This window comes from Papio anubis, chromosome 2 (genome assembly GCF_008728515.1).
Source record: "Papio anubis isolate 15944 chromosome 2, Panubis1.0, whole genome shotgun sequence".
NCBI classification, from domain to species: domain Eukaryota; kingdom Metazoa; phylum Chordata; class Mammalia; order Primates; family Cercopithecidae; genus Papio; species Papio anubis.
The window spans coordinates 47,372,567-47,397,708 of record NC_044977.1 but is presented as its reverse complement, the minus strand read 5'-3'; the positions used below and the strand labels follow the sequence as shown (position 1 = coordinate 47,397,708).

At 39.8% G+C, this 25,142-nt stretch overlaps 1 protein-coding gene and 1 long non-coding RNA gene across 4 annotated transcripts in view; one reads left to right on the top strand and one right to left on the bottom strand.

Moving 5' to 3' along the window:
* The window catches only part of LOC116273730, a 33,582-nt gene extending 13,257 nt beyond the window's left edge, over positions 1-20,325 (top strand). The window contains exons 1-3 of one of the 2 annotated variants that reach the window (XR_004182081.1): positions 11,645-11,731; positions 11,864-13,692; positions 15,847-20,325. This is a non-coding gene — a long non-coding RNA (uncharacterized LOC116273730). Of the gene's footprint in view, positions 1-11,644; positions 11,732-11,863; positions 13,693-15,846 lie in introns of those variants that run through there. The other variant, XR_004182080.1, reaches the window with a different exon arrangement.
* Positions 1-25,142, bottom strand: part of KBTBD12 (kelch repeat and BTB domain containing 12) — a 76,401-nt gene that overhangs the window by 19,214 nt on the left and 32,045 nt on the right. Inside the window, exon 5 of one of the 2 annotated variants that reach the window (XM_009181374.4) lies at positions 11,458-11,655. The exons of the other annotated variant lie outside the window; for it this stretch is intronic. Coding sequence (XP_009179638.2) covers positions 11,458-11,655 — 198 coding nt within the window. The remainder of the gene's footprint in view (positions 1-11,457; positions 11,656-25,142) is intronic. 2 annotated transcript variants of the gene reach the window in all.

Genomic DNA, 25,142 nt, shown 5'->3' with positions numbered 1-25,142 from the left:
AAATTGCCTGATGTATGCAACTTACTCGCATATGGTCAGAACAAAATTATGTATCTGTCTATATGTATGGGTATTTTATGATTGAGCAAATGTTAAATAATGCAAATGAGGAAAAACTTTAGCAATAGATGAATCTGTGTATTCATTATACCATCTTCTTTTTTGTAACTTTTCTGAAAGTTTAAAATTATTTCAAATAAAAAGTTTAAACAAGAAAAGAGTTCATCAAGATTCTATTCTCTCATGGTCGCTGTAATGTCAATGTTGCAAACAGCAGTAACCAGTGCCAGGCTTAAAGTCCAATGCTGCCTAAAGTCCAAAGCCAAGAGCAGACCTCTTTAGCCTTTTCTAGCTTGCTAGAGTTCAGAGAGAAAATTCTATCTCACGCTAACAAATCACTGTCAATTTTTCAAATTTGCAAAAACTTATAAAACATAGAAAACTTTAGGGATCTACAGATCTGCATGTCAGCTTAGCACAGAGCACACAGACTGAGTTCCTATTCTTGGATGCATTCTAGGAAAAGGAGAACCAATGACTACGTGGTAAGAAGAAGCTGGTGCAAGGTGAGACAATGACAGCCTGCTATCACTGCAAGCTGAAGTTGTCTTTGCTGACCCATACAGTGCTCCTGATGTCATGTGTATCTTCTTGGTTAAAAGCAATAAGCCTTCTTTGTTTAAAGGCGGGTGGTTAGGATGCCATAGAAGAGACTGTCAGAAGTATCAGCTGACATACCAGATGTCAGCCATATCTCCTCTGTGATCCCTGTTCCAGAACAGGCTGACTACATCCATCTGCTACTCTTTGCCTGAGGATTTTCTCTTAGCTCCAGGGGGTCAGATAGGAAGTTAGTCTGAGGATGAACACCTCCAGATCCTTCACACTTTGGGTGAGACAGCTGCGAGGTGTGTTCTACACTGCCCCCCAGAGTTTCTCAGTGGGACTGACCCCCAGTGGCCCACAGTGGTAACCTGTCAGGTCACTCTGCTCTTCTGGTGCCCCTCCTTTCCCATCTTACTCTTCTCCCCTCTTAGTAGCCTCCTGGCAGCACCTCCCCATCAAAAAAACTGTTTGCACCCAGAGCCTTGTTTCAAGGTAGGCTTTGGGGGAACTCAAACTAATTAAGACAGACGATTATTTTTATACTTGGAAACTGGATTGGAAAATAAAGCAGAGTGGTCTGGAGGGGAAAGAACAGGTCAGATGTATGGAACAGGGAACTTGGCCCTCAGCAGTCAGGTGGTGAATGAATGTGGTGAGGCTCCAGGATTTGGGGACGGGATCTTAGCTTCTCACTCTTAAGGGACAGGAGGTTCCTGTCCGTTGAAGGACATTCCCTTCCTGATGGCCCATACAAAAATCTGTCCACAGTCTGCTGCTCTGGCATCAAAGAGAGCAGTGCTGTCAGGCTGGAGGGACAGTGCAGGATGAAACTGATGGCTGTGGAGCCCTCTTTCCGTATCATGGAAGCCCCTGGGAAGGACACAGTCAGAAGACAAAGGAAAGCATGAGGCAGACTTAGGAGGGGAAAGCAGCAGAAGCAGAGAGTCAGATGCCTCCCACAAAAGCTTCAAAACCCATCATTTTTCTTTCTTCGCTTTGGCGACTAGGAAGCTGGGCCAAATTCTGGAAATGTTTCTTAGCTTAGGTTTGCTAATATAATTGCTCTCTGCACTTACCGCTAAGCATGTTTTTAGTTTTATTCTGTCTATGCCTGTTTTGTAAATTGTCTCCATTCCTTGTGGAAATAGAGGGTTTATATATATATATATATATATATATGATATAGACAGTGTATGTATGTATGGATATATGGTATATATTGTAGGACGGATATGAAGTTGAAAATGAAAATAGTAACTCTCCTCCAGGATATCATAAGTTCAATACAATTTCTCCAGGATGGGGCTGGGGGACACAGGGATGCCAAAGGTAAAACAAAGTACTTCCATCATACCATCTTTTTCTCTGTAGACGTTGGTACTAGGATAAAACAGACTTGTAGTATAGTGGCCACCATAGCTAGTGTCTACCAAAGCTTTGTTCCTTTAGCAGTTTTTTATTTTGAGAAATTTCAAACACACAGAAAAGGTGAAAGAATAGTACAATGAATACCGGTGTATTCTGCATCTAGAGTCAATAATAGCTAGCATATTGCCTTATTAGCTGTACATCCCCACCCCGTACACACACGTCTTTTTTTTTTTTTCTGAAACCTTGAAAAATCAATTACAGACACTCCTAAATACTCAGCATACTTCTAAGGATGAGGAAATTCTTTTATATAATCACAAACCATTATCATACCTAAGAAAAAAATAACATTAATTCTATAAAATTGAATAAAATCCTGTTCATGTTCTACTTTCCCCAGTTGCCCCCAGAATAACTAAATAGCTGTTATTTTCAAACCGTCATCCAACCACCCTTCACACATTATATTTTGTCATTATGTCTCTCTGGTCTCGTTTCATTTAGGAAGGCCCCCATCTTGAGGTCCCCCCCCGTGACATTAATTTTTTTGAGTCAGGGTCAGTTTTCTCATACAATGTCCCACGTGCTGAATTCACCTATCTCCTCATAGGGTCGTCTACTTTGTTCTTCCTCTATTTCCTATCAACTGGAGGTAAAATGTAGAGGTTTGATTAGACACAAGTTAAGTATTTTGGTGGTGGTGGGGACATGAGAAGACTCTATACTGAATGACATAGGAAGCAAATAGTACAAAATTGTATCATTATTAGTGATGATTATTTGGTTACAGCAGTGGCCATCCAGTTTCTCCATTGTAAAAGTACATATTTTTTCGTGTTGTAATTAGTCTGTGATTTATCAGGTAATACATCGTCAGTGCCATGTGACTATCCTGTTCTTTATAACCTTTCAACCGATGCTTTTAGCATCCACTGCTGATTTCTGACTGAACCAACTATTATACAAATTAGGATCTTGGCTATCCTTCTGTCATGACTTCTACATTTATTACCTGGCTTTTGATTCAATGTGTTTCAGTCAATTATAGTCAATTATGATTTTTGATGTTTGAATTATTTTACATCTGGCCACTGACTGCCCTTTGAGGCTGGCTTCTCTGTCTTTTCATGACTCCCTTAAGTCTTTGACAACGTACCTGCTTTCTGGTATAACAGGATATCCCAACCTACCTTGCAATTTCTGTGCTCCAAACCTAGAATCAGCTATTTCTTGAAGAAGCACAACTACATTCTAAGCAGCTAGCTGAGTCCATCATCCCACCAATACAGCAGCTTCCTTATTTTGCCCTCACTTAGCTCTGTTAGGGCTGGAAGCAAACATGTTTGTATGTGTATCTTTGGGGTTTAGCATGGGCTTACTACCTAGAAAGGCATTCAATACAAGTTTGTTGAATGAAAACCCAACAGACATCAGCCAGTGCAGTGGCTCTTAACCTGACTGCATGTTAGAATAACCTGAAGACTTAAAAAAAATATTGATGCCCAGCCTCCATAACCAAATATTCTGATTTGATTTGTCTGGTATGGAGAGACAGTTTAGCCTACTTCTAAAAATACAGACTTTGGGGCCAGACTATCTAACTTTGAATCCCAAATTCAACATTTACCCTCTGTTTGACTTCTTTATATGTCTTCAGTTTCTGCACCTTTAAAATAAGGGAAATAATAGCTGCAGGTTGTTGAGAGAATCAAATAAATTAACACGTGCAAAGTGCTTAGAATTTTCCTTAGCACAGGGTAACCAGTTAACTGTCAGCTGTCAATTTTAATCTGCATTGGTTACTAAAAGAATTCATTTTTGAAGTACTTCCCAATGTGCATTTTCTCTTTCTGATAATTCACATTTGTCCTAGAGAGGCTTTTCACCATTAAGACTGTGCCACAATGCTAAACTAGAGGAGGCAGAGGGGTGATTTGAGGGAAGTTCTTGCTGGACAGATAGGGGAGGCAGAGAGCCTTTCCAGTCCTGGGTGAAGGAAGGAAGACTTGGAGGGGCTGATACCGAGGTGAAAACGTTGCTTGGGTCCCCTAGAAGTTAGCCAAACAAGATGATGAAAATGGCTCAGATGGGTTGAAGGCAGAAGGGACTTAGCCTGGACTCTGGGAAGAAATCCCCCTGCCCAGAGCGGGTCCCACTGGCAGCCAGTGTAGAGTTGAAGTGGAGAAACAGGAGACCTCCCTGCTCCCTCAGCCTGCTCTCTGAGCTCCCCTGCCATCCTGGCGGAAGGGAAGACAGCCGCAGGTGGCAAACAAGTGTGCCTGCCGATGGGCTGCCATAGCAGGGAATGCGGGGACCCTGCACCAGAGTTCGGGGAAACAGACAGAAACCAGAGCCTGGAAGGAAGATGCAGTTGAGTCTCAAAGGGCCAACAGCTGGAACAAGAGCCAAAGTAGGGGCTTTGTCAGCAGGGACAAGGCTGAGCCCTCTGGGAGCAACTCCTCTTTGTGAGATATACAAGAATCCTGAGGGTACACTTGAGCTAGAAAACATGAGAGTGGCTCTTCAGTATTCAGTTCATTGTGGTTATCACCAAGATGCCCTCTGTCCAAGCCCACGGGGTCCCTTAAAAGGCAGGATTTCTGTGTGCCAACCACAGAAATCTTTTGCAGGTACCTAAGGCCACAGTGCTGTTATCCCTTGGATGTTCTTATAGCAGTGAATAGTTTCCTGCCACTAGGTGTCATCTGCCACCACTGTCTTCTCTGTCTCAGGAAGCCTAACTGTCTCCGGAATGGGCCATTTCTGCCTCTTTCACTCAAGGAACCTGCCTCCAAGCACCCTCCCCATGGGCAGTTCAGCTTAATTCTCCTCGTTAGTGTCAAACACCAAGCTGATTACTGTGAGGGAAATAAGAGAAAGAGTTCTGACTTTCTCACTTTAACAACAGGTTTATTGAGGTATAGTTCATATATTATAAAATTCACCCCTTGAAAATGTATAATAAAATGGTTTTTAGTATATTCACAGAGCTGTGCAACCATCACCACTATCTAATTTCAGTCCATTTTCATCACTCCCAAAATAAATCCTCTGCACATTAGCAGTCTCTACCCATTCACCCTTTCTCCAGTTTCTGGCAATCACAAATCTACTTTCTGTCTCTATCCATCTGCCTTTTCTGGACATTTCATATAAATGGAATCATGTGATATGTGGTCTTTTGTGATTGCCTTTCAGTTAGCATAATGCTTTCGAGGTTCATCTATGTTGTAGCATCTATTAGTATCTCATTCGTTTTTATTGCCAAATGATCTTCCACTGTTAGAACAGACGGTATTTTACTTATCCATTCATCTGTGGACAGACACTTGGGTTGTTTCCACTTTTTGGCTGAGACGAATGCTGCTGCTGTGAACATTCATGTACAAGGGCGGGCATACATTTTCAATTCTCTTGACTGTATACCTAGGAGTGGGATTGCTGCATCGTATGGCAACTCTGTGGTAACCTCTTGAGGAACTGCCAGACTTTTCCAGAGCAGCTGCATCATTTTATATTATCACCAGCAACGTATGGTGGTTTTGATTTCTCCAAACTTTGTCAACACTTGTTATTATTTATCTTTTTTTCATCATAGTCACCCTTGAGGGTATGAAGTGTATCTCATCATGGTTTAGATTTGCATTTTCTTCATGGCTAATGATGTTGAGCACTAGGTCATCTGTTTATATTCACTGGACAAATGTCTATTTAGGTCCTTTTTCCATTAAAAATATGTTATCTTTTTATTATTGAGTTATAAGATTTCTTAATGTATTTTAGATACAAGTCTCTTACCAGATATGATTTGCAATTAGTTTCTCTCATCCTGTGGATTGTCTTTTCATGTTCTTGTTGTTGCTCTTTGAAGCACAAATATTTTAATTTTTGATGTACAACTTATCTACTTTTTTTTTGGTATGTGTGCTTTTGATATTTCTAAGAAACCATCACCTAATTCAAGACTTCAAGATTTATGCCTACATTTTCTTCTAAGAGTTTTAGGTTGTATGTTTAGGTTTTTAATCTACTTTGGGTTCCTTTTTGTACATGGTGTGAGGTAGGATTCCAACTTCATTATTTTGCATGTGGATATCCAATTATTCCTGCACCATTTGTTGAAAAAAGGATCCTTTCCTCACTGACTTGTCTTGGCAGCCTTGTTGAAAATCAGTTGACCAAAATGGAGGGATTATTTCTGAACTTTGAAGTCTATTCTACTGATCAATATGTTTTGTCTCATTATGCCAGTACCACACCATCTTGACTACTATAGCTTTGAAGTAAGCTTTGGAGTTAGGAAGTGTGGGTCTTTCATCTTTGTTCTTTCACAAGATCGTTTTGGCTTTTCTGGGTCTCTAACATTTCCATATAGATTTTAGGATCATCCTATCAATTTTCGTATGTAGTATCTTACCATTTACATAGAATTTTAATTCCTTTTAATGATGTCTTGCAGTTTTCAGTGTACAAATCCTATACTTTTTTGTTAAATTTACTCCTAAGTATTTTATTCTTTTTGATGATATTGTAAATAGAATTGTTTTCTTAATTTCAGTTTTTAATTATTCATTAAAAGTATATAGAAACACAACTTTTTGGCATATGATCTCATGTCCTGCACTCTTGTTGAACCTATTAGCTCTAGTAGCTTTTTCAAATAATTCCTTAAGATTTTCTAAAAAAAATTATGTCTTATGCAATTAGTTATTACTTTCCAATATGGATGCTTTATATTTCTTTTTCTTTCCTAATTTTACTGATTAGAACCTCCAGTATAATGCTGAAGAGAAGTGGCAAGAGTAGGCATTCATGTCTTCTTCCTGATTTTAGGGGAAACCCTTTCAGTCTTTTACCATTAAGTATGATGTCAGCTGTAGATTTTTCATAAATACCCTTTATCAGGCTGAGGAAGTTACTTTCTATTTCTAGTTTGTTAAGTATCTATATCATGAAAGGGTACATCTATTTTTTTTTCTTTGAATCTATTGAGATAATAATCCTGTTTTTCCCGTTTATTCTACTAATATAGTGTATTACATTGATTTGTTTTCTTTTTTTTTCCTTCAACTTTTCTTTTAAGTTCAGAGGTATATGTGCAGGATGTGCAAGTTTGTTACATAGGTAAATGTGTGCTGTGGTGGTTTGCTGCACAGATCAACCCATCACCAAGGTATTAAGCCCAGCATCCATTAGCTATTCTTCCTGATGCTCTCCCTCCTCCCACACATTGATTCATTTTCAAATGGTAAACCAACTTTTCATTTCTGGGATAAATCCTTCTTGGTCATGGTGTATAACTCTTTTTGCATGTTGCTGGATTCAGTTTGCTAGTATTCTGTTGTAGATTTTTGCATCTATATTCATAAAGGTTACTAACCTATAGTTTTCTTGCAGTCTCTGCCTAGTTTTGGTATCAGAATTCCACTGGTTTCAAAGAATGAGTTTGGAATTGTTTCCTCTTGTATATTTGTAAGAGTTTGTGAAGGATTGGTGTTATGAGTTCTGACCTTTTTGAAACACAATATTGGCTCCCTCATTCTGTGTTGGAGGTGGAGAACAGAGCCTCCTGGTGAGTGCCAGGACTCTGTCAAGAACTGCAAAGAGTCGGGGATTTTGTAAGTAAGCTTGCTACAGTTTCATGGATGCTAATAGAAGACATCAGATTTCTGGGTCAGAGATGAAAGACAGTGTTACAGCAATAGTGGCAACTAGTATATCAGCATTTTTATGCCAGTTATTATGCCAGTTTTTTGACCTATTCTCACAGGACAATATGCAGAGTGCCAGCTGACACCTGTACAATCAATGGGTTGCATTACTGGAAAGAAATGCTGAGCTTAGGGAACCTGAATTTTTCATAATGACCGGTGAGCATGCCTGCTCTTTGCTATGGAGATACTATATCTTCTAAGGCTATATGCTATCAAAGATGCTTGAAGAAATAGTCCAGAACAAAAGCAGTCAGTACCTCTGCTCATAAGACATGCATAAACACTTGAGACCCATGGAAAATTATCTCCCAAAAGACTCACTTGTTCATATTTTTCTTAATACTCTTGTTATTCTTCTATTATATGCACTATATTTACATATTTTAAATTTAGGTTTTGTTTTATTAGTTACACATTTGCATGATTTAAAGATCCGCTTTACAAGTCTTATTCCTTAAAAACAGTTGTTCCCTGACCTGCTCCCCATTCACTGCTTCTCTTTCCACTCCGGCTGATTCTGCTGACACTGACCATGGTCTCTATAAATAACACTTTTTATATTACTTCCGCCTCTTGCTTTGTCAGATGAAGGCATTAACTCTTGACTTCCACTGTGAAGAATGTGGACTTGGCTTCCTCTCACATTCCTACCCTATCTACCTATGGTCTGTTTCCACATTTTCCAGTACAGTTAAGGCATAGTTTTGGTCAGCTCAGTATCGAGTATTTTTGTTACGATATTGTTATAAATGCTATTCACAAATGGACTGTGTGGCATACTTTTCCTTTTCTGCACAACTTACTGTTTTGTCTCATTTTGTTTTTGCTGGTTTTCATTGCTCTTCTCCAAATGTTGGAATCTTGAAGGCATCTCTCACAGAGCCCTTTGACCAGCTCCATTCCATTCCGGCCACTCTTTCGGCCTGCTGTGTAGCTTCTTGAATCTCCCCTCAATATCCTCCACTGATTTCCTTTTCTGTCTATTATGTTTAATTCTGTTTTTGGGTTCCATGTCTATCTTTCTTGGTTTACATGTTCATTTTTGGTGAAGCATGTCCTGATAAAAGGGCACACGGGAGAAAAAATTTTGGAGGCACTGGGTGTCTGAAAATGTACCCTCACACTTAATAGTTCAGCAGGCATAGAATCATAGGTGGAAAGTAATTTTCTCCATAGAAATTTAGACAGCATTTGCTTCATTTTCTTCTAGCTCCCAATGTTGTCATTCAGAAGGCTGATTCTTGGCACTTAGTGTAAAACTATTGTTTTTTTCTCTTTAGGAACTTTTACGACCTTTTATTTTTTCCCCAGTGTTCTGTAATGTCACAATGACGTGCCTTAGTTTGGGTCCATTTTCATCCTTTGTTCTTGGCATTTGTATATCCTTTCAATCTGATGACTTTAGTTTGGGGAAAATTTTTAAATGTACTTCATGGATAATTTATTTCCCTCTGTTTTCTCTGTTTAGCCATTAACCAACTCCTGTTGGATCTCTTGACCTCAATTTCTCTTTCTCTAATTTTCCATACAATTGCTTTTTGTTCTGCTTTGTGAGAAGTTTCCTCTACTATACTTTCCAAATTTTCCATTGGATTTAATTTCTGCTATATTTTCTAATCTCCAAGAAATGTTTTAAATATCCTTTTCCTGTTCTATTGATGCAATATTTTCTCTCATCTCTCTAAGAAACTCTTCTAACTTTACCCAAGCATGGCACGTAATGTTTAATGTAAAAGAGATTAAAACAATTTTTTAAAAACCTCTTTGAAAAATGTTTTGAAGAACAAATAGAGAAAGAAAAAGTAAAGTTTTTATTATGGCAACTTTCAATGTATTCCTGCCACCTCTTGCCATTAAAAACAATATTTGCTGGAATAGATTAAAACAAATTTCAGACAGTATATCATTTTCATCCACAAATTATTTTTTCTTTTTCTTTCTTTCTCTTTTTTTTTTTTCCAATGAAGTCTCGCTCTGTTGCCAGGCTGGAGTGTAGTGGCACGATCTTGGCTCACTGCAACCTCTGATTCCCTGGTTCAAGCAATTCTCCTGCCTCAGTCTCCTGAGTAGCTGGGATTACAGGCATGCACCACCACACCCAGCTAATTTTCGTATTTTTTTTTTTTTTTTTTTTTTAGTAGAGACGGGGTTTCACCATGCTGGCCAGGATGGTCTCGATCTCCTCACCTCGTGATCCTCCTCACCTCGTGATCCACCTGCCTCAACCTCCCAAAGTGCTGGGATTACAGGCGTGAGCCACTGTGCTCGGCCTTCACCCACAAATTCTTCGAAACAATCTCTATTATTCAGGCTTTTTCTTTATCTTTTATATAAAACTACAATGCAACTATTATTCCCAACAAAACTAATAATTCCACAATGTCATCTAATACCCTGGTCCACATTCAAATTTCCTAGATTATCTGTTTGAATCGCACCACTGCATTTGGTTCCTCTATCTCCTGAGTCTGTTTTAATTTGTAATAACCGACTTATTCTTTTTTTTAATTTTTCTGGAGTCTCGCTCTGTTGCCAGGCTGGAGTGCAGTGGCACAATCTCCGCTCACTGCAAGCTCGGCATCCCGGGTTCATGCCGTTCTCCATTCTCCTGCCTCAGCCTCCCAGGTAGCTGGGACTACAGGTGCCCACCACCACACCTGGCTAATTTTTTGGTATTTTTAGTAGAGACGGGGTTTCACCGTGTTAGCCAGGATGGTCTCAGTCTCCTGACCTCGTGATCCACCCTCCTCGGCCTCCCTAAGTGCCGGGATTACAGGCGTGAGCCACCGTGCCCAGCAACCGTCTTATTCTTTAACATATCATGTGCTTAAAGAGTGAAGGCAGGCTTGCAAAAGGCTCTGCTTTGCTGCAGTATCAGCTTTACTTTAACCTGGCATTCTTCCAAAATTCTAAGTGCTCTTGAGGCACATGTTTCATAGGTATGTACTGGCCTTGTGCTTCTGTTAGTGAGAATGTAATTCAACAGTTAGTCATTTTTAATGTAACTGCATTCTGCCTTATTTACTTATGCCACTAATCAAACTTTGGAGGCATGTGCCTACTAGATTTATGCATAGTTTGGAATCTCATTGTTACATTAAAAAATTATGAATCCATACTGTAGAAGGCAGTGATGGTACAATTAGATATATGGAAAACAAGTTTAGTAATAAATACATGCATTAGGTATTATTTTAGAAATGCTTTCAAGCCATTTATTTCAAGTGGTAGTCATGGGGTAGGAATAAGAGAGTTTTCTGAGTCTTGATCAGATAAAACCCAACACTTCTGGTCACTACTCCACTTTCATCTACTCTTCCCATTTTAAAATCTCTCCTTTAGTCTCACCATAAGCATTAGGCTACCTCTCCCATTTCTCTTCTCTTCACACTCAGCTATTATATAGTGAATGTCTGCTATGTGCTAGATGCTGTACAAACTAGATTCCCTTTTAATTCTCCTACCCAAGTACTAACCAGGCCCGACCCTGCTTAGTTTCCAAGATCAGGCGAGATCGGGTGTGTTCAGGATGGTATAGCTGTAAACTGATTCCATTTAATTCTTACGACAGCCTATGGATGTGCCAGCTTCACTTTGTCCATGTGAAACCCAGGCCCAGAGATTTTGCACAGGGTCCCTGACTCTAAAAGCCATGCTTTTGCAGTGCTCACGTTGCTCTCAGGGGTATTAGTGATGATTGGATCAGTTAAAGAAGGTCAAACCAACACCAAAGGAGGTAACAAAATGTTTAAAACTGGACCAATACCTGCTCCATGGAATCCCCCGCAGACATAGAGTTTCCCATCCACTGTCCCTGCATTGGTGGAATTGGTGCGGAGTGAGAGGAGGGGACTTGGCATGGGAGGGCCCTCTCGCCAAAAGTCCCCATCTGGGTTGTAGATCTCCACCACGTCAAGGCATTTTCGAACCTGGCCCTTGTCTCGACCTACACAGCCAATGCCCCCTGCAGAGAATGATGTGGAGAAATGAGAGGATCAGGAACTGAAACTCAATTGTGGACAGCACCGCCCCCTGCAATGGTTTGTATCAAAGGTTTATGGGACTGTAACTTTACTCTTTCATGCCAGGTGCTACCTTGAAGACAACTTCTAAGCAGTAGTGATGTCTACTATGTACTCCATAGCCACATTTAATGTCATTTTTATTCATAGTGTTCCCCTTGTTTGTGATCATGCGTGAGACTGGGTCCACCACTGGATTATATTCTACAATATCCAATGCTGGTTCACATCATGAGCATCTCCTTTATAATAAGAATTTCACGGTTGACTGTAAAGGTAATCTGACTTTGACATCTGCCTTGCTGTTGATGGTTAGCAATGCTTTTGCTGATGGGGCTAGCTTGGAACGTGTTCTTCCCATCACTTATCATTGCAAGCTGGTTTCTCCCTCTCTTCTTAAGTTGCATGATCTTTCCCAACTAGGGAAGGACTATTTTTCGGTAAATTTCAGGAAAGGCCCTAAACCTAAATGCCCCATACATCTTCCAGTTTTGGATGATATAGTTCATTCATCAGATAATTATTAAGTGCCTATTATATGTAAGGCAATGTGCTAAGTTATAATAAGGAGTTCTGAAAGATGCATAAAGCATATTTCTTGCTCTTAAGAAATTAATGGGATGGAAAGGGCCATGTTTGCAAATAAACAAAATAGAGGACATCAAGACAGGTGTCTTAAAAGAGATAAAAATGAGATTTAGAAGTCCAGGGACTGTAACAAGGAATATAAATAACACTTAGAGAATCATGACTTTAAGTACAACTCTCCATTGGAAAAGTAATTGCATACAAATTTCCTATCCACTGTTATAAGAAGAACATTTCTATGCACTGTTTTTGTTTTCCCCTCCCAAGTCCACAGTGAAAGGTCATCAAGGTCAGGGCCATATTTCCTGATCTGAAGGATGGCTCAGGAGACTGAGGTAAACCCCCCGGAAGGAGGGACATGACTTATTTGCAGACACGCCTCTCATCAATGACCTCATTCTATCCAGACTCACAGCCTGGTCTGTGTGACTAATCAAAAAGCCTGTAAAGCACTGGCCTCAGGTAAACCAGCTCTCCTTCACATAGAGAAGGTCCTGGAAGAGTCACTGCGCAAACTGCATATGTGGAGTGGTGACTGATACTGGAGTATATTGTTGACAGCGATCTCAAAACCAAAATTAAGAACTCTGCTTTGATCTCATGGCTTTTACTATGTGTATCACTTACTGAGAAATTAATCTCATGTGTCTCCTGGCCCGTCTTATCTCAGTGTCACTTTACACCCTTTGCCCATCACTGCATCAGTCAGGTGTTATTTTCACCATCACCTGCTTTCCTATCTTGCTCACTGGCCTGTAGTTTTCCATATTGCATCCCCGGTACCTAGCCCAGTGCCTGACATGTTGTGTGTATGGAAATGAAGAATGAGAAGCTTAATTTTGCATATGCTTTCCCTGCCTGTCCAAGTGAGTGTGCTACTGGGAGCAAAGGCCACTATTCTGCATCTTTTATATTACAGGGCCTGCCACACAGTACTCAATGAATCCTAGAAGATTGATGGGAACAGCTTATTTTCACCATGGATGGGGCTTATGCCAGGCATAAAAGCTGATGGAACAGCACTTTGAAGGAAAAGTCTTTTTTTCTCTTTGCTGATGTAAACTGGCCTGTTTCCTGTCTCAGTTTGAATCCAGGGACTGAGGCTATAAACTAACTCAGGAGGCTCTTAGTGGCCTTCTCTCTTATCCGACTGGATAAATAATTTAGCCCATTACAGTGCCAAGTCCGAGCTGCAGCGTTTCCAAGGAGGGGACACCCTGGCCTCGGTTAACAGCACAGCTCTGCTGTTCCTGGGCCCTCTTTCAATGTGGCACTGTGGTAGCGAGAGCTTTCTCAGCCTAACAAAAAGTGAAGTTTCCTATTTGTAGGGCAAGAAGGACTTAAAGAAGAGGATTTATCCATAGGAGTTGAACTGAGCAACCACCCATAAGGTAAGAATAAGATGATCTAGTTGTCTGTTTTTGTGAGATCCAGGAGAAATGTTACTAGGCTGGTTTGTATTACAACTCCTCCAGAAGACCAGCAAGTGGAAGCAAAGAGGTCAAATGCAAGTCACTGGAGTTGGGTTAGGGCACACGGAGCAACCAGCATCCTGAATCTAGCTCACAAGTTTCACATAAAAGCCCATTAGAAGACTTCCAAAACATGATGCATATACACAATGGGTATTATTCTCTTGATTTTTGCAATAATTAGTGTGTCGTCACTTTTGTTGCTCTGTTACCAAGTGTATTTAATTATAATGTTCAGCCCTTACTCTACAAAACTAGCCGTTTCTATTTGGTGGGCAGGCAGTTCACATGCTCCACTCAAGGGGTGACATGAGCTTACAGGGTGCTCTGTCTTTGTTTCTGACCATTAATGCCTGAACACATTTCTGTCTCGCGTGGATGTAATTCCACCATCAAGTACACTCTATCAGCAGCAGACTTAATGAGCTTAAGCTGAAGGTGAATCCTGATTAGGTAGATAATCAAATGAAAGCATGATCTTTATTAATAAGTTAGCACCAGCACTACAAGAGAAATCTTTTGATGAGAGGTGTCCTGGGGTAGGATCAGCACATCAGTAGAATTTCAATGAGATACTTCCATATCTTTAATTTATACGAACCTCTGAGCATGACTTTCCTTTATTCAAAAACAGACAGACGAATAGAAATTATCTTTGCAAATCATATCCAAATGGACCTAAATGCAAAATATATACCCTGGTTTTTATTTATATTTTTTGGTGTGTGTGAGGTGGAAAGGGGGAAATTATAGAAGAGGACAATGCCTCCCTCTCTTCTTCATCATTTCTATAAAGACTCCCTCCTTCTTGTAGGTGTGGCTATTTTAGATTCTTTCCCTTCTGGGGGAGTGCAGGAGTGAACCTCTCCTCCCACACAAAGCCTGGCAGGGAGCTGGCTGAGGCAGAGGGGAGTGGTACTCGCTGCCCAAGGTGCCCTTGAATGCAGCGATGCTGGCTCCCAATGCCCTCTGCCTACAGGGTCACCTCAAGGTGGCAGGCGTATTCTATTTTCCTCTGGGTTTGATCCAGAACAGGAAGGGGATTTTGTAATCCTTCGGATAAGCTCCCAAAGTTACCTGTCGTGCTAAACCAGACTTAGGGGAAAAATATACATATATTTATATTTACTATTGTCAGCACCCATATGCCCTGGAAAAAGTATGTGGACCTTGGAAACACACAGACCCTGGTCCCTATCTGTGTCACCATTTGCTAGCTAGACAAAGTTGGTCAATTTAATTTATCTCAGCCTTTTCTCATCAGTAAATTAAGGATAATGACAGCAATTCCATAACCTGTTGCAAAGATTAACTTATTAGGCAACCAGGTAAAGGCGAAGAAGGGTAAGGAAGAACTCACATTTGTTGTATACCTATTCACAAGTATTGCCACAGGAATTTTCTTTTAATATCTATTCTCACGCACGGTGTGTAAACAAAATGGCTAGCATGCAGGAAGCTCCCAAATGTTAATTCTCATCCTCTTTCATGTTCTAGGATGTTGCATGAGTAACCGGTGTTTATTAAAGTTGCTGAAATCCTACCTTTGATTACTCTCAATTTAATTATTTGCTATGTCTATAACTGATAGTTTACTGACTGTATGGTCAAATTGACCTTAATAGTTTCTTTTGGGGTTGGATAGAGAGATTCAGAAGGCCAAAGGGCTGAGGAATGGGCAGAGCCTTCCTCTCAGCCTTCAGGCGGAGGGAAAGCTCCCTGACATGACTTAGAGTAACTCATTTGGTCATAAACGTTTGAGAGAGGTAGGAGCTGTTGGTGGACATAACAATAGAAAAGGATTTTGCAATCCATAGGCTTCTAGGAGTTAAACTGGCCCATATATCTGAGTGGATGGGCTACTTTCTGACTCACATGTCAAACATGATCTATTCACTGCTAATATAATGCTTGTGACGATTTGTTTCATTCTCACACAAGTTGTCAGCTCTCTGATTTTTTTCCAAACCTCGTATCAGAATTCTAGCTTTGGTGCTAAAACCCTAGAAAACATGAACCTAGCTTCTTGCCACATTCTAAAGTCTGACACAGGAGACTCTTGTGTATTTTCAGAATGAAGCCCTTCAGTACAAGGCTGACAGCTGCTTACCTGCCTTCTACGGGATTCCGGTTGATACTGTGCAGTGCTCGTCAACAGGGTGCCTGGGCTCACAGAACGGGGCTGCTGGGCCCCCCGTACTGTGGCCATTCTCCATTCTCTCTATCTGCTGGCCTTCATGGCCCTTGACCAGCTTGTTCTTGTCAGGCCAGGAAAACACGATCATCTGTCTGCTTTTTGTCTGCTACCCCACACAAATGACTATGAAAATCAAATAAAAGAGCTTCAAGGGGAAGACCAAGTTCCATTTGTTACAGCTTGATTTTGCTTCATTTTGGAGGGAAAAATCAAGTGTTGGGATTGTCTGATAACTTCCAAGTGGACATATAGATGGTTTAATAGAACGTTCTGGAGCTGGGCCCTGAGTGCCAAATAAGCTGCAATTACACAATGTTGTCCCACCTGATCCTGAGTGATCCCTGGGCTTTTGTGTCAACACAGCACTGTGTCTTAGTGGATTTTCAGTCGGTCTGGGGCTTTCAAACCCTGGGCCCATCTTTTCCCTGCCTCTTCTCCATCCCATTACCAGTTTGTCCTGCAGGGGTCCCAGCAGGTCTAAAGCCTGGGCCTGTAAGGGGAAAAAGCACAGAGGGGAGAACCTGGACATGGTGGGTGGGAGTGAGCTTAGGGGATGGCCTGTAGATGCCACAACAGGCTAGAGGTGCCAGTTGCAGATGAATGTCACCACAGCCCTCCTCTCAGCAGTCACCGACTCTGCTGACTACCTCCTCAGTGCCTCCCATACCCATCCCCTCCCCTGCAGACACCAAGTCTTGGTGACCCAGCTACTCCTAACTCCTCATATGTCAGGTCTGCCCTTTTCCCTCCTGCACCGCCCCTGCACCTGAGGCTCCAGAACACTCAACCATTCACCAAATAAGGGAGGCTGTTTTTCTCTAGGCCTAGGCTTGGGCTGATCTCTCTGCCTAGAATGGCCTCTTCTCCTCCTCAACTTGGCAAACCCCTACTCCTCTTTCAAGGTTCAGCTCCACCTTCAACCTCTCACAAAGCCTATTATATCTCTACACAGAATTGGCCATTCCCTCTGTCCTGAACAGAAATCAAGGTTTCTATGAAAATACATTGCTCTGATTTATCTTCCTATACGCCTCCTTGTTAGATGAGACTGTAAGTCCCTTGAGGGTAGATGTCTAATCTGCTTTTCAGAACATGGCAAGTCCTAAATCCAAAGAGCTAAAAGTTGGCCGATTATAAAAGTCATCTTCCTAAGAATATAGGAATCTAATCTCAGATACAGAGAAAAATGACTGCTGTCTGTTATTGGGCTGATCTTTCCCCCCAGATTTGCCTGCCTAATACTAATACTTCCATGAAATGGTCCTGCAAAGAGCTATTAGTCAAACCTATTCTGCAGCTTAGAAGTGAAAGAGACACAAAATGTAAGTCCTTGAAGGCAAGGTCTACATCTTTATATTCCCTGAGGTGCCAAGCATAATATCTTCTAAAGGATGCTTGACAGTATTTGTGAAATAAATATCAAAGACAGAAGGATCGTAATAAGTCTTTGGCATATTTATCTTGTGTCTAAGTGAAATGTTTTACAGAAAATGATAGTTTGTGCTCATTTCCATATTTAACCAAGAAATGGCAGAGGAAGGGAGTGATAAAAATATTGATCACATGTATGAATTAGGATAAAGGAAGAAAGATAGTACATTTTACTCCAAATGACAGTTTTTTGGTAATTGATACTTTCCTCTTTAAAGCACAAAAATTTTCCATTTCAACTCTTTATACTGTTTTAAAATATGTATTACGTTCTTCTCTGCCTTAGTGAACTGAAGACACCAAATATAGTGGAATATTTTCTTAAGGACTCAGGAGTAACAAAATGATCTGCTGTGTATAATATGCCATGGATATAGATGGTTCTACATATTAAGCTGCACAAAGACATGCCTAAGATTTGCTTTCTTAAACAAATCCTTGTTATTGGCATGGTTTTTTTTCTTTAACAATTTACCTCTTTTTCATAAAAGCAAAGCACAGATTGTGTAGTTGTACAACTCTTTGCCTGTGTAACATTAAGCTTTCCTGCAGACATACACTGGTAGATCAGAACCTGAGACAGCATTCTCCTAGGATATTTCTCATCCACCCGCAGTAACATGAGCACTGTCCTATGGGGCTTTCACACTGTAGAAGCTTCTAAATATTCTAATTTCAGAATCAAACACATTTTAAACTTGTAGTTAATTTAAGCAATCTAAAAGTATATTTTGGATACCCACTCATGTTTGTACTAGGTGTCACAGAATAACAAGTTTGAGGATTTTTTTTTTTTTTTTTTTGTCCATAAGGCACTCAGAGTCTGCTGGGAAATAAAGGACAAATATGAAAACATATATAATACAGGATTATAATTACACATGGATGGAATAAAGTGTAATTTCTAACTCACTGTCCCAATAATACATAGACTGCTAACTCTCTGTGAACTTGTGGGATATCAATGATAAAAATTACTATAGCTAAGTTGCAATTTGGGAGCCACAGGTAAACTGTTGTCTTTTAGAATACTTATTTCTGAGTTACTCATTGAGGGTGCCAGATAATAAAGGTTTAAAACCCCTCAGGTGCTTAACTGGAAATATATTTTATAGATACTTATAGCAAAAACATAATGAACCATTCACTCCAGCTCAGAGCTACTGAATCTCTAAATCCAAGTCTTTTTTCAGAACAAGGAGGCATGAGGAATATCCTGTCTGACTTCTTTGGCCATGGTAAAGCATTCCTTTCCTTGTTCATCATGAATGTATGAAATGTGTATCTAAGCCCAGAACACTCTTGCAATTAGAGCAGAACATAACTGACAGCCTATTTTGGCTTATCAGTGCCAGGACACTTCGACCAAGTAACTTTATCCAACTTCCTAGAATATTCAAGTACACAATGATGCTGTCTAGAGGAAGAGATATTGCCTTATTCAGCTGTATCTCTTCTAAAAGCCAGCCCAGGGCCTGGCTTGTGTAACACATGCTTAGCAAATATTTTGAGCATATAATACGTCCATTAATATGATATTACCTTTCCACTTTCCTCAGAACATCTGGGTTTTTCAAAGTGCAATCCTGTGATTTTTTTCACACCAGAATTGCCTTTGTATTTCCTACAATTCAGATTCCCAGGTTTCATTTTAGACTTACTGACTCTGAATTTGCCAATAGTGAGGGCCAGGGATCTGCCATTTTGGTAGGCAACCTAGGTAACTTGAGACTTACACTTTATAAAAATTGCTTAGAATTTTATCAAAAGAAAAGGGTAAAATCTTACCACAATGAAGCTTGATCCTCTCATTTCATAAACTAATTCACCATTAGAATGATCTTTGAAATGCATTTACTGTAATAATTTGAACCTTTTATGTAACTTTTCCCTTCATTACTCTTTAATGGCATTCAAGCTGAGAATCAGACTTGGGCAGTGCTGTTATGTTTTCAGTAAACCAATGAGGCACAAAATGGTTTCCTGGAGAAAACATTGATAGTTTGGGACATTAGCTATGTGGGAAAACTCCATTAGCTGTCTCCCTAGAGAGGGAAATAAAAAGTCCCCATTTCAAAACATTCTCCATAAGACCTGTAAAACTCTGATAATTTCTGTGGCATTTCATATGATAGAAGAATAGGACAGGTTACAGAGATGTGAAAATGCAATTCAGTAAACAAATACTTACTGAGCATCTATAACATAAAGCCAGGTCCTGGGCTGGCTTTCAGAGGAGACACAGAGATGAGTAAAACAATGTCTCGTCCCTTAGACAGTCTGAGTACAGAGTGACAAGGGCAGCGACTGGCAAAGCAGCATGCGGTTCATTCCGGCCAAAGGGTTACATAAACCACTACAAGGAGATGGGATTTTTGCCAGATTTTGAGGATGCTGAGTTAGGCCCTACATGCAAAGGGAACAGGGTAAACAAAGGCACAGGAGGAAAGCATGTTCAGGAAGTGACCCCGAGTCCCTGTGGCTGGCACTAGGCTTTGTGGAGTGGAGGAGTAGCAGGAGGAGCTGGGGCTGCAGGGGCAGGCTGGGGTCATGTGTGAAAGGTCTACTGCCTCCATAAATAGATTCTGGCCTCACTTTCTATATTTGATTTTGCCTGACCCATCAAGCTGAAGCAACTTTTGAATGCAATTTGACATTTTAAGAACACTTGATGGAAATCCAAAGCATATTCATGAATATGCATTTTCATTTCAGAAGGAAGCATAATTTATTCAAAAGCATAACTAATAGTATGATATCTAAAATGCTTGCCAGTTTATCTTACATGCAAACTTCTTTTCAAAGAGAGAGCCCCGGTACCATATTTAAATCAGTATTTTATAACAGAAGCATTCCCCAAGGACTCATAATGAGATTTCAATGAGGTTGAACCCAGAATGTTCTACCTTCCCCAAAATTTTACTAATAGGAGTCTGTATTTGATTCATTTTCTACTTTATTATTCATAAAATGGATATAAAACTTTGAAAACAATGCATTAATATTTTCTATAGCAATATGATATATTAACCTAAATTTTCAGGACTACCTTTTTAGGAAATTAGGATGTACTTTGGATTAAAGAAGCTTAACTAGCTCTTATAATAAGCGTTCATTGTACAAATGGCAAAAGATTTTTCTTTAGAACTAAGGCACCTTAAAGTGCATAGCCTTAAACGGCACCCTTCCCTTTGGTCTCCTCCTGCATGGCAGTGGTTCTGTCATTAAACAACAGACCACTCCTTTCTGTACTTCCTAACAAAAATAGTTACGTTCCTGAGAAGGGCCTCAGGAAAAAAAAGTCAAAAGGAAAGCTGGCTGGTTTTAAATACCTGTGTTTCCACTTAGGGTATCATTGACTCATAAGGCTTATATAGACTAAATTATTTTAGACTTTCTAGGAAGTTATCCAACAGAAAAGCCAATTACAGTGTGGCAAAGCTGACAAAATGCACATGTAACCACATGAGCCATGGAGTCGCTTGAGCAATCTGGCCATATCTATTCCTTTATTTTTAAGTTAAGAAGGCAATTTATAGATTTCCAGGAAAAACTATCCAGTATATGACTAATATGCCCCTTGGCTAGTTCGCCATAATTCCAGAAGCTGTTTTCATCTAAATCCAAATTATTCATGGTATCTGTGACAACACACTTTTTAAAGACAAACATTTACACAAGAAAAATTCAGCACAGGTTTTAGCTGAAGCCCATATTCTAAAATCTTTACAACTCAAAGCAAACCTCCAGGGTCAGTGCTAGCCACGATGCCCAGTAGTATAATGTTTTCATCTTTAATTCCTATTAGAAGAATACATTCTGGACAATATTTTCAAAGAGTTCCTTACATGAAAATGTGTACCTGGCTCCATACAGAAAAGCAGGCTGTGTGAATGTACAGTAAGTATGTTATCAGCACATATTTACAATGGGAGGAAACGAAGAAAGTAGAAAGACTCAGTCCTTTGACTCCCAATGCATGAGGACAGAACGACCTCATCTCAGTATGCCTCCTCATTTGGGCCTGGCAGGGCACTAACAATAAGATGACAAGCTGAGCATTATTAGGACACTAAAGCATAGTGGACTCCTTGCCACTTATTATAAGCAAAATGATTGTTATAACTACCATCTATTGAGCATTTTTCGTATGCCAAGCACAGTGTTCAGCATTTGACATAATACTCTCTTAAGCTTTGCAACAACTGCAAGAGTTAATAATGTATTATTATCCCTTATTTTATGAATAAAGAAAACAGATTTAGCAAAATTCAGCAACTTGCTCAAAATCACATGGTGCTATTAAGTTGCAGAGATAAGATTTGTCTGCAGAAGGACCTTTCCTTTCTATGACTTATTTCAGTTAGAGAAGATACCTGGGAAACCTTTGTACACATGAGATTTACTCAGAAAATTTATAAAACACGTAATCAGGTAAAGGCAAGGGCCATTAACCAAATGATTCCGATTATCCCTCTTGCCTAAATCTTTCCCTGTGGTGGTTAGATGCTGCCTGTTACAGTAACTCCTCATTTAACAGGAAGTCAGACAATTGCCAGTGCCCAGAACACAAGTGAAAACCCTGAGCAATGTAAAACAAGTGTCTGAGTATTGGTGCTGTGATAAGAGACCTTGAATTTTATTCTGAAAAAACTGGAGACATTGTTAATGACGCAAGGTCTAATGGCCTAACTGTATGTATAATCTACACCTATGTATGATTGCCTGCATATATAGTCTTGTATGTAAAATCTATTTATATGTATGATTGATGTATAATCTTGTATGTACAATCTGGTAACATAAGAGGGAGAGAGCAACAAGAAAAGAAATGGGAAGGAGCAGTGGGAAGGAGAGGAAAAATCCCATGAAACCCTGTAATTTGTGGCCTTCTAGTTTAGGGAGCAAATACAGTAGTACTACATTACTCAATGGCCAATGGACATCACTCACATACAGAGAAGCACAATTTTTGATGCTCTTAATGATTGAGATATTTTAAAAATTTATTTTAACTTTAAAATTGGACAGATTTGGGTTTGAACCCTGGTTTTATCACAGTATTTGTGTAATAAAAATAAAGAATTTACCTTTGTAGGATATTGTGAGAATTGAGACAATACATGAAATCACCTAGAATGTAGTAGTTCTTCAAAAAAATATGATTTTCCTTCAAAGAACTCTTTCAGAAGGCAAAGAAGAGTGTGATAACTTGGGAAACGTTCTTCCTTGTTAAAAATGTAATCATATTTAGCCACTTAAAGGGGCTGGCATGAATTGTTGGGAAAATGTAACTATATAGAATCTTTCATTTTCCAACAAAGCCAGGAAGACAGTGTTTGTACTACTCAGAACTCAAACTGTCAAGGTAGCTTATCTACTTAAGAGTATGTCAGACCTTGGAAAATCTAGATCATGCCTTTAGATTGCCCTCTAATCCCTTCTTGCAATACCTTTGTTATACTTTGTTGCACAGTCTGATATGTTTATCCAGAGTCTTAAATCCACAGAGCCACTGTCCTAAGAAATGTTTCAACGAACAATTTAAAGACAAAATTAACAATGATGGTGAATACGGGGACAATCCCTGATGGTCTGTCTTGCTGCTTTGGCTGATTGAAGATGAGAAAGGGAGGGGTGTGGGATACAGAAAAGTCCCATGCTCCTGGGAAAAGACTAATTGTTCCCGAGCCATGACAAGTCAACATTAGAAGTGGTTTTCAACCTGATTAATCAATCAATGACAACTTGCTTCAGTGACCATGACTCTGGAATCAACCAGTCAGAGACAGACTCACACTCTGGAAGGCAGCCAATCAGAGGCTGACTCACTCCACTGAGTCCTCTTCTAAGGCTGACCTGACCCCCTCCTGCCTCAGTAATGAACAAACATAATCCGCACTTCTGAGGAACAGCAATCTACTCTTGCCTTTGTAACCAAAAATCAGACTCAACTCCTGCCCACAATCCTATATAAAATCATCAGTTTGCTTTGTTCAATGAGAATATCTCTCACCAAGTAACCATTCCTACACTAAGTAATCAATAAATTCAGCTTTCGTGGTTTCATATACTGAGTGTGGTCTTATCTCTTAACAATAATTGACATTTAATAAAAAAATAGACTAAAGATTCATTCATGAATACTAGAGAATGAAGACATTAAAACATTAAAGTAACTCAACCTAATCTTTCTCTACCATACTTTGATATATATTGTTCCTGGTGTAAAGTACAAGCAACTTTCTCATTTTTCTTTCTTTTTTCTTTTCTTTTTTTTTTTTGGAGACGGAGTTTCGCTCTTGTTGCCCAGGCTGGAGTGCATGGGGTGATCTCGGCTCACTGCAACCTCTGCCTCCCAGGTTCAAGTGATTCTCCTGCCTCAGCCTCCTGAGTAGCTGGGACTATAGGCACCTGCCACCACGCCTGGTTTTTCGTATTTTTAGTAGAGACAGGGTTTCACCATGTTGGCCAGGCTGGTCTCGAATTCCTGACCTCAGGTAATCCACCCACCTCAGCCTTCCAAAGTGCTGGGATTACAGGAGTAAGCCACCATGCCCGGCCTCATTTTTCTTTATTTGACTAATTCCTCCCTATGGAGTGAGTTAGCTGATCCTCTGTTACATGCACTTAACTATATGCACAGTTGATCTGTCTTGCCCTAGTCTCTGAGTTCCTTCTGGGCATACAGTGTGTCTTTCATCTCTGGGTCCTTAGCACCCAGCCTAATGTCTGATGTATTCTTTGCTGCAACAAGTATTAGTTGAGTCAAATCACGGTGTGATAAAAAAAAATCCAGTATCTCTTCAAAGGACATTATTAGTCTATTTGACATCAAAGTTACTCAATTGAATTTTACCTGTTATTAAAAAGGCTTACTTTCCACTGAATTATTTCTCCCTTCAATTCTGAGAGGCCAAACTTTGCTTGTTTTCACTCATCTAGTTCCTAAGAACTACTTTTGTCTATAAATCTCTGGATGTTTGTTCCTCTCCGTTAGCCTAGGGCCCTTCTACCTCCTTCTTCCCACTTCCCTCCCTGTGATAATTCTGAATTTCTATACTATATCTTCTTTCCCCTGCATGTGTGTTCTCTTCTTCCCTTTACATCTTTTATAGCTCAATGGCATGTTTTGTAATTTTAATTTTTAGGTGCATTGCAAATATTACTATGTCAAGTTCAATTACTCAAGAGCAAAATTCAAAAACTGAAAAAGTAATAGGAGTCACATTACATTCTTATTCAAACCCAGTGGGTCAAACTATAAAGCCAACTCTTAAATTCTCATATTCTAAGAGGGAACAAAGAAAATGTAGACAAGAATGTACCCTTCATCTAAGCAATAATTTAGTGATTACCCTATAAACTATTTATAAATGCTATTAAGTCAGAGGTCATAATCAGTTAATTTGATTTCCAGCTCCTTCCCCTTTGATTTCCAGCTCCTTCCCCTTCTCTGGCTCATCACCTGGCTTACACAGCCGCAAAACGGGGACTAAATGTAGAAATAGAGAAGAGCAGCAGCCTCATCTCCTTCAGTCTCTAGAGACCAGGAATTTCAAGACCCAGCTACTTCAGCTTCAAAATTTCATCCATTCTGTTTCACAACTTGGATTTTGTGAAAGGGCCTTACAGAGTCTGTTAATTCAGGATACCAGAGATGGAGTTCTTGCCCATCTGTCCACTCAAGAGCTATATTTAGGGCAAATACCTGGGGCAGTGAGTGAACTCTAGGACAATC